At 60.9% G+C, this 9,788-nt stretch overlaps 1 protein-coding gene across 1 annotated transcript; it reads left to right on the forward strand.

Moving 5' to 3' along the window:
• Positions 1–2,956: 2,956 nt before the first annotated feature.
• PRDM13 (PR/SET domain 13) lies at positions 2,957–9,209 on the forward strand (the record flags this gene model as incomplete). The annotated part of the gene is made up of 4 exons (XM_084284435.1): positions 2,957–3,097; positions 4,594–4,725; positions 4,823–4,943; positions 7,711–9,209. The coding sequence occupies 4 exons, from the start codon at positions 2,957–2,959 to the stop codon at positions 9,207–9,209; spliced, it is 1,893 nt and encodes a 630-aa protein (XP_084140561.1).
• Between the last annotated feature and the right edge of the window lie 579 nt (positions 9,210–9,788).

Here is a 9,788-nt window from a genome sequence, read left to right on the forward strand (position 1 = left end):
GCTCCAAAGGCTGCTTTTACTTTTAACACCCGGCCTTTCATGCTGCATCTTGCTCCAGTGGGCACATTAGATCGGTTTCACCCTTCCTTTTTAGGGAAGGAAAAATAAAAGAAAATGTGGTTCCTTTCCTCTTTTGTGGACAATTTATTTCACTTGGGGAACTTCAACTTTGAGCCACAGGACAGAATAAAAATCGGAGAACTGGTGTGAATGCTTCCAGAGCAAGGGCTTTTCTTTTCTGAGTGGATGGGAACCAGCCACAATTGGCTATATTAATAAATAACTTTCCTCACAGTCGGCCTTTACATGGTCCTATTGATAAAATTGTTCGCGTGTCGTTCACGCTTTTTGACTCATTAAGGCCTCGGACGGAGCGGCTCCCGAAGCGGAGCAGTAGGGTACCTTGGGCGTCTTGAAAGCCCTCTCTCTACCTCTGCGGCTCTCGGAATTCAACCCGGGGCTCATCCTAAAGTCGCTGGGCCAGAGGTTACAGGGACATGTTCATGGCTTAAATTTATTGCCCTCGACTTCTTGTTTATCCTTTTCTCCCCATTCACGCCGCTGATCAAAGGGGTCATCTTCAGTTCCCTACATCCTCTCCCCCCTTCCCATCCCTGCCGACGTGAAAAAGAAATCACCGCAGCCCCGGGACGGGCCCTACAATTGCGCCCCGGCGAGCCGCGATCGATAATCATTAATGCTGCTGGGGACAGCCGCGACATTTATCTCGTGCGGGCGCATATGTAGCGCTATTAAAAATGCGCCCACGGCCTGCGCTGATTTAGTGCCGGCCGGCGGCCACGGGGCAGGCGGCGGCGGCGGTGTCCTCCTGTCCCGTCCCGTCCCGTCCCGTCCCGCCTTGCTTATTCCCATTTTATCCCATCCTAACCCACCTCATCCCAATCCCATCCCGCCTCGCCCCGCCCAGCCCTGTCCCGTTCCGTCTCCTCCCGTCCTGTTTTGCTTCTTCCCATCCCATCCCATCCCATCCCATCCCATCCCATCCCATCCCATCCCATCCCACCCCACCCCACCCCACCCCACCCCACCCCACCCCACTCGCCCCATCCCGCCGGACAACCCCCTCCTCTCTCGACGCCCCCTCGGGCAGACCTTTTCCCCTTTCTCCCCGCGAAGCCGTGGGCTCAAAATCGCTGTGGTCCCTCGTGCACAGCCGCGTGGGGCTGTGGCCTTTGCTCTGGCGGTGACACTCGTGACCGCGGCCAGCAGAGCCGGGGACAGCCCGCACGGGCGGTCACATCGTAGGCAACCCGCCCAGGTGGGTCCTGCAGGGAGCAGAGTTACCGAGGAGAGCTGGCTCAGCTACCTATAGCACCTGCTGTAAGATACACTTCTAAGCGTAGCTTTTTTTTTTTTTTTTTTTTTTTCCCTTTGCTTTGAAAATTATTAGGTCTGACTATTAGAAAAACCGCAGGAGGAAAAGCTCCGTATTCACAGAAGCTTTTGAAAGCGATGGATAAAATCAGTATGCAGGACTTCTCGGCGAGAAGAGAGAAAATTTCCTAATGCTTCTTTTTGGGGACTGATAAGGTGTAGGGCAGGGAGAGTTTGCTACCAGGAACTAGGCAGGGTTATAAAAGAGAAAGTGGAAAATCTAATTTGTCTCTGTATTCTCTGGTGTAACTGGCACCTCCGGGTGGCTGCGTGTGCCCAAACCTACCAGGGTCTTGCACCTTTCCTTTCAGTTCCCGGAAAATCCTTGGGATTTTACCCGTCCTGAATCGTGAGCTAACTTATTCCTAGCGCTGCGCTTAATCTTAATTAAAATATTTCGATAAAAAGGAAGCTTTCAGGCTCCGCTCGAACCACTTCGTTCCGGCTGCATTTACGGTCGCTTTTGGTTAGGTTTGGCCCCAGAAAGCGATCCCGGTGCTTTAACGTGGAAGAGGGACCTGTGGATGCACTAAGCAAGGAGCCCAGGCGCACGCCGTTCGCTGGGCATCTGCGATGTCTGCTGGCCGTGTATCTGTCTCCTGGTGGCTGTTATGTCTCTATTTCCTCGCGGATCTGTTTCCTAACGGCACGACTTACACAGCTTCCCCGCAGCTCGCAGATGCGGCGGTGTGTGTTTTACTACGGCGGCTGATATTTTGCGCTGTTCGTCCTACTTCAGGATCAAAGCCTTTCTAAATAGATTACTGGCCTGAAACCAAGCCACTGAAATGGTAATATGGTCGATCCTAAAAAAAAAAAAAAAAAAAAAAGTGTAGGTATTTTCTGGTGTTTTCCCATCAAGTACCTGCCCAATTTCTGTATGGCACACGCCAGGAATCAATAGAAGTTAACAAGTCCTCAAAACATTCCCCATCTCTTTGTTTAATCTCCTTTACAATAAAGCCAAGGGAAGAGAATTAAAAATCTTTGAAGTATATTAAACCTCAAAAGGCTCAGCCAAGTAGACTTAAAATAGTCACTTATTTTCCAAAACTGGTTTGTCGAGGAACAATAAAAGGAAGCAAAATTTATGGAGAAATTATACAGTGGATTTGTCACTTAAAATATCGTAACTGTCTCGGGGACAATACCCCATGCTGAGGATTAATGGTCCCTCCAGACCTTTGATTCACCAGCGCCTTTTCTTTGCCCTTGACAAATTGGATTTTTAGGAATGGGAAGGTCGCCTGGCCCATTGTTTGCCGGCCATTCACAGCGCTTGATTATGCAGGAGGGTTAGGGAAAGGCTCCATGTGACCCTCTCGGATGGGACTCTGCAGCTGCTCGAGGAGCCCAACTCTCTCACCAAACTCTGCGCCCCAGAGCATCCCCCTGCCACGGGGTACCCCTCCTGCGCCCATTGAAAAGCCGCCGTGCGCGCCCGGCCGCGTCACTCTGCGGGCGGAGATACGCCTGTGCTCATCCTCCTCGCCGCCTGGCTCTGGCACTCCGGCCCCCATAAGTAGTTTGGGTTCCCGACCGCTCGCACCCAGAGGCAGCGATGCAAACGAGCAGGGCTCCGGCCATCAGCGTGAGCGCGGAGAGCTGCATCCCCGCCGGGCTGCGCCTGGGTCCCGTGCCGGGCATCTTCAAACTGGGCAAGTACCTGTCAGACCGCAGGGAGCCAGGACCCAAAAAAAAGGTATTTTCCTACGGTCTCCGCTGCAGCGCTGGACCTTGCTTTTCCGTTGACTCAGGGGAAGCCGGCTTGGGAGAAGAGGCTGCCTGTCCCCCTCCCTCTTCGATCCTCCCTTGCCAGAGTGAGCCAGGACGAGACAGGGGAGCCTTCCAAGAGTGGCCCGAGATTTCTCCTTGCCGCTTTGGCGAGCCACCAAAAGCCTCTCCCCTGCTCGCCGGCGCCGGGGCCCCGTTAGCCCGGCTGGCTCTCCCGGAGGAGCGCACCCCCATGCCTTGGACAGCGACCTGGGGGAACTCTCGGGGGCCGCCAGTGCCCGCTGCCCGGTACCCGCTGCCCGGTGCCCCGTTCCCGGTGCCCGGTTCGCGGTGCCCGGTTCCTGGTTCCTGGCTCCCGGTGCCTGGTGCCCGGTGCCCGAGGGCGCTGCTCCCGCCGCCGCGCCCCTCGCAGCCCCCGTCCGCCCCCGTCCCGGGGGGCTCCTGTCTCCGGGGCACTGTCCCCATCCCTCCCCGCGGGGACAACCTGCCGGGGACGGCCCCCCCGCAGCCCCGCCAGCCGCACGGGCCAGGATTTGTCACGGTTTGCTCCCGGAGCCCCGGCGGCAGCGGCTGTCGGGGCTGTCGCATCCCCTCCCCGGTTCGTGCCCGAGCGGCAGACGGACGGATTTATTTCCAGGCTGGGCTCTGTGCCCCCCTCCTGCGGGCGCTGCTCCCCTATAACCCTCGAATCCGGGGCAGAAGGGGGTGACACCAGCCGCCCCCCCGGCTCCGGGCTCGGGCCACGTCCGAAGGAGCGAGGAGGAGGCTTTGGAGGACGCTCGCCCCGTCCAGCAGGCGTCCAGGGGGCTGCGGGGGCCAGCGGCCAGCCGAGCCCCTCTTCCACCCCCCGGGCAGCCGCGGCTCGCACGTTCCGCTCGGATCTTTAATGCCCTTTAATTGTTTTTAAACGCTCTGCCAGCCCACTCAAATTTATTTCTCATCTGGCTCCCTCGGTTTCTCGCTTTAGACCGCTTTGTTCCAATGACTTTTATTGCACGGTCATTCAGCGAATGGGCACTTCATTTTCTCTTTGTATGGGTAAGCAGATTATGAAGTATGGGTCTGCAGGGACTTCGTAGCTAAGCAGGATCCTCTCCCCTCGCCCCTTTCCCCCTCCGGGCCCCGGCTCCCGACGAGCCGTGCATTTCGCAACCGACCCGGGGCCACACAAGCCCTTCCAAAAATTCGGCTACCACCACCTTAGCGGGCACTTAACGCAGCGGCAAGGTGCTTTGGGCTGTTCCCCTGGTCTCCAGCAAGGCGCTGCCCACGGGTGGGCGAGCACGGGGGGGGGGGAGAAGCGGTGGAAAATCGGTGTCCCCCGACGGGGGCAGCCCCCGGGTGGAGGGGACAGGCCGGCCGGGCAGGAGGGCAGGAGCTCGGGCATTTTTATTTTTTATTTTTTTTTGCTTTCTTTTCTCCTCGCCTCGCGTGGAAATGACAGCGGTGCCGCCTGTCTTCCAGGTGCGGATGGTGAGAGGGGAGTTAGTGGATGAAGCCGGGAGCTCAGCTCTGGAGTGGATAGGGTTAATCCGGGCTGCCCGAAACGCCCAAGAGCAGACACTGGAGGCTATTTCGGATCTGCCAGGAGGACAGGTACCCCGCTCGCGGCTCCGGGCCGGCCTGGCACCTCTCTCTCCTCCCTGTGTCCCCTCTCAAGGCTCCTGAAGAAGTGTCCTTTCTCCCCCCTCAGATTTTCTACCGGGCTCTGCGCGATGTCCAGCCGGGAGAGGAGCTCACCGTCTGGTACTCCAACCCCCTGGCTCAGTGGTTCGACATCCCCGTCACGGCCACCCCGACACACGACGAGAAAGGTACCACTGTCGCGACACCGGGTCCCCCCCATCCGCCGCGTTTTCAGCCCCGTGTGCCTGCCACCCGTTAAAACAAGGAGCCGCCTGGCTCCTTGTAAAGGGCGATGTTTGGACGTGGTAGCGTATGGAAGGGTCCCCGTCCCTTGAGCCGGTCTGGCATCGGCCCAATTTAATGATCTTTTGGTTGACAAACGGAATTTTATCAGACAACGCTAGCGGTGTTGTGCGAGACGGAGAATTGTTTTTGTGGGTTTTGAAAATTCCGCTTTGCCCTCGTGGGTTCCTCGGTCAGAGCTTCAGACACGCATTCCCAAGTCATATCGTGGGCAGATCCACACAGGCAGGTGAAAACGGGTAATGGTCAGCTTGAGTCAATTGGGGTAAAAATAAAGTCGGCACCAAATTAAACTCAAATAAACACACCCGAGGATATCGGGCTGGGAGGACATCCGTCTCGGCTCGCTTGTTTCGATCCGCGAGCTGCTTCCCAGCTGGAATTACACCCTCGCCTTTACGAGGTTAAAGAAACGATAAAGCGGCGACAGATGAAAAGGGGGGAAAGAAGACGAAAAACTTCGATGCTCGCCTGCTGGGCTCGCCCGGTGGTGGGCACCGGGGGCCTCCCCTGCTCATCCCCGAGCCGCGATGGGGCGAGGAGCCGGAGCCGTCCCGTCGGAGCCGGCGAGGGGCTGAGCCCACCTCGCCCCCCGGCTGAGCTCTGCGGGGGTCATCGGGATCCGGCCCGGAGGGCACCCGAGAGTGAGCTGAAGCTCCGGGCAGGGACAGCTGGCTTCCCGTGGGACACCTGCGATGTGCAAGAGCCCACATCCCTCCTTGTGCTGGGGCCGGAGATGGAGAAGAAACTCGTGGCCACGGCTCTGCTCCCTCTGTCGAGAGCCCTGGGGCTGAGGAGGGTCGCAGCGGGGCTCGTGGGAACGAGGGCAGCGAAGCTCAGACTTGCCAGGGGCACCCTGCGGGAGGCATCGTCCTGCTGGCGGCCAGGCACCAATAAATTGCACACCGGCCCCGGTCTGCGGCCACGCCGGCTCCAGAGCAAGCAGCACGGCTCGGAACAGGTGCATGGAAATGCCCAAGCACACCTGGAAGGACGGCACGCTGGAAGAAACCGAGGGGAAGAAATTCCGATTATTATTTTTTTAAAACAACAAAATCAAAACCACTTGAAATCTTGAACAAACGTGTTAGAATTGATTTTAACACAACGACAAAGTTTTTTTAAATTATTTTTATTACTTTTTTTTTTTTTAATTTTTCTTTTTTCTTTTTATTTTTTTTTCGTTTGCTTGCATTTTTCTTGCCCCGGGCCGGGGACAGCAGAAGGACGCGCACAGCCAGGGGTCTCTCCGGGGCCGTCTCCCCGCTTCGCAGCGCCAAGGCAGCGGCATCGGTGTCGCGGCTCAGCCTCCAGCTGCAACTTTCTCCCCGCCCGGTCTGAGCCCACCTCAGCCCCCCGCTACCTGCAGGCTGCCTACGGCACGGAGCAGCGAGGGACAGCTGCGCCCGGCGGCGGGGACACTGGCGACAAAACGCCCAGTGTCAATCCGGGCTGTCCCCGCCTGTCCCCAGGACCCCCCGGTGGCCGTTCCCGAGCCTCGCTGCACCCCTCGGTGCTCGCCCAGGGACCCCATGAAGTTCTGGGTCCGGAGCTGTCCCTCGGTCTGGTTCGGCGTCTGTCCTCCCATCCGTCGGGTTGGTGCAGGGGCGAGCACCAGGTGGTGACATGCGAGGCGGGCAACAGATTTTAGGCACCGAGGTGGCGTTGGGAATGTGTGCTCGGGTGGTTTAGGGACTGGGATGAGGGAGGGAGGGAGAGGGACAGAGAGGGGAAAATAGATATAGAGGGGAATAGAGAAGTGGGAGAAGAAGAAAAGGGGAAAGAGAAAGGTGGGGAGAGAGAGATGGAAGGAAGGAAGGAAGGAAGGAAGGAAGGAAGGAAGGAAGGAAGGAAGGAAGGAAGGAAGGAAGGAAGGAAGGAAGGAAGGAAGGAAGGAAGGAAGGAAGGAAGGAAGGAAGGAAGGAAGGAAGGAAGGAAGGAAGGAAAAGAGAGAAAGAAAGAAAAAGAAAGGAAGGAAGGCAGGAAGGAAGGAAGGAAGAAAAAGAGAAATGAAAGAAAGAAGGAAAGAAACGGAAGAAAGAAGGAAAGAAAGTAAGAAAGAAAAAGAAATGTCAAAAAGAATGTCGGAAAGAAAGAAAGAAGGAAAGGAAAAAGGAAGAAAGAAACGACAGAAAGAAACGACCGAAGCTAGAAACGGCGGGAAGAAACGACAGCCGAGGGGCAGCGAGCGAGGCACCCGGCCCCGCAGCGAGCCCCCGGTCGCCCCCGGTGCCGCTCCCCGGGCAGCTCCGTGCCGGACGGGACCCGCGGCTCCCCGGCACCGGGCCCGGCCGCGGCCACCGAGCTCGGTTCCGCCTGGGAGAAGGCGCAGTGCGGAGGGCACAAAGGGCATTGTCCTCTGCAAGGGAACGATTACATATGGCCCATCCATATCGGATATTGTCTCGGCGCCTAATGAGGGGCTCACGATCATTACGTTGGCCTTTGTTCGGCGCAGCCGACTCCCTGACATACGCTACCTCTTGTGCAAACGCCAACAGATGGGCCCCCCGACAGACGACCCGCGGCAGCAGCTGCTCCCCCCGGGCCGGGGCCGGGGCCGGGGCCGGGGCCGTGCGGGGAGGGGGTTGCGGGGTGGGGGGTTGCGGGGTGCGGGGTGCCGCTGACGGTCCGCTCCGCTTGCCTCCGCAGGGGAGGAGCGGTACATCTGCTGGTACTGCTGGAGGACCTTCAAGTACCCCAACAGCCTCAAGGCCCACGTCCACTTCCACTGCGCGCTGAGCCACGGCCGCCCCTTCCTCCACCACGACCACGGCCGGCCCGCCGCCGCCTCCTTCGGCCTCTCCGCCAAGGCGGCCGCCGAGCTGCCGGCCGCGGCCCCCCGGGGCCCGGCTCCCCCCGGCTGCGGCCCGCGGGAGGCCCTCAAGCGGGAGGCCGCCGCCTCCCCGCCGCCTCCGGCCAAGCCGGGGCCGCCCCGTCGGGGGGCGGGCAAGGAGGAGCAGGAGCGCGCCCTGGACATGAGCCTGGGCGCCGCCCGCGGCCCGGGCCCGCTGCCGGGGCTGGGGGGGGGTCCGGGGCTGGCGCTGTGCCCCGGGGCCCGCTCGGCTTTCCGCCCCGCCGGGCCGCTGCGGGACGAGGCGCGGGGGGCCGCCGCCGCCGCCGCCGCCCTGGGCTTCTCCAAGCTGCTGGGGGGGCTGAAGGCGGGGCGTGCCGCCGTCGAGGCGCCGCCCAAGTGCGAGGCCGGGCCTCCTCCGGCCGCCTCGGTGGGGGCGGCCGTGGGGCTGCCGTGCGGCGGCGGGGGGCTGCGGGCCCTGCCGCTGCTGTCGCCGCTGGAGGAGGCGTCGGCTTTCCGGCAGGTGGAGCGGGGGCTGCCCGCCGCCGCGGCTCTGCCCCCCGGCCGCTACCCGGCGCTGCCCGGCGGAGCGCTGGAGCGCTTCGCCCTGCCACCGCCCTTCGAGGGGCTGAAGGCGTACGCGGGCGAGTGCGGGCTGCCGGTGATGCCGCTGACCGTCTACAACGGGGAGCTGCTGTACGGAGCCGCCGCGCCCTACTACCCGCTCAAGCTGCACCTCGGCGGGCTGCTCAAGTACCCCGAGGCCGTGTCGTACTTCGGGGGGCCGGCGGCCGGGCTGCACGCCGCCGAGCTGGGCTCGCTGGCCGGCATCGACCGGGAGATCGCCATGCACACGCAGCAGCTCTCCGAGCTGGCGGCCGAGAAGGGGCGAGGGCGGCTGGAGGCGCTGCCGGGGGGCGCGGCGGGGGGCGCCGTCGGCAAGCCCAAAAGCGGGCACCTGTGCCTGTACTGCGGCAAGCTGTACTCCCGCAAGTACGGGCTCAAGATCCACATGCGGACTCACACGGGCTACAAGCCGCTCAAGTGCAAGGTGTGCCTGCGGCCCTTCGGGGACCCCAGCAACCTCAACAAGCACATCCGCCTGCACGCCGAGGGCAACACGCCCTACCGCTGCGAGTACTGCGGCAAGGTGCTGGTGCGGCGCCGCGACCTCGAGCGGCACGTCAAGTCCCGGCACCCGGGGCAGAGCCTCGGCAAGGCGGCCGAGGACAAGAGTGACTCTGGCTACGCGCACCCCGAGCCGGAGCAAAAGACTGACAACGACAGCGACGTCGACGTCTGCTTCACCGACGACCAGAGCGACCCCGAGAGCGGCGGCGGGCACCGGCAGCAGTGAGCCCCGCTGAACCCCGGCCCCCGCGGGGCCGTCCCGGGGGAGGGAGTCCCGGGGGTGGCGGGGGGAGAGGGGTCCCGAGCCCCCCGGTGGCGGCGGGGCAGCGATGGGGAGCGCCCGACCCGTCCCGTCCCGTGCCGTCGGACGCCGCCCCGGGGCCGGGAGGGGGGCCCGGGCGGCGCCCCTCGTCTGCTCGTATGGCGTGTCGAGGAACCTGTGCCTTCTGGAAGCGACTCTTTGCGATGTGCTCTCCTCTCTCCTCGCGGCCCGAACTGGGGGGGCTCCGCGCCAGCCCCGGCTGAGACCACCTCTGGCATCCTACGCTTTGTTGGACACCCCGGAGGTGTTTTCTCGGGTCCTAATAAAGCGATGCCGACAGCTTTTCGGAAAAGAGGAGGAAAAAAAAAAAAAGCCCTGAGGAGGTTCGGATACGGTAACAACCAGGTGCACCATTTGATCGAGTTGCAATTATTTATAACAGATAATATTTGATCAACAAATGTAAAATAAATATTGAAAAGCATGAGTCTAAAAGCACGCACTATATCATTTTAAAGGAAACACACTCGCTGTTTGGTAGAA

The sequence above is a fragment of the Netta rufina genome, assembly GCF_964035555.1.
Source record: "Netta rufina genome assembly, chromosome: 3".
In the NCBI taxonomy this organism is placed as follows: Eukaryota; Metazoa; Chordata; class Aves; order Anseriformes; family Anatidae; genus Netta; species Netta rufina.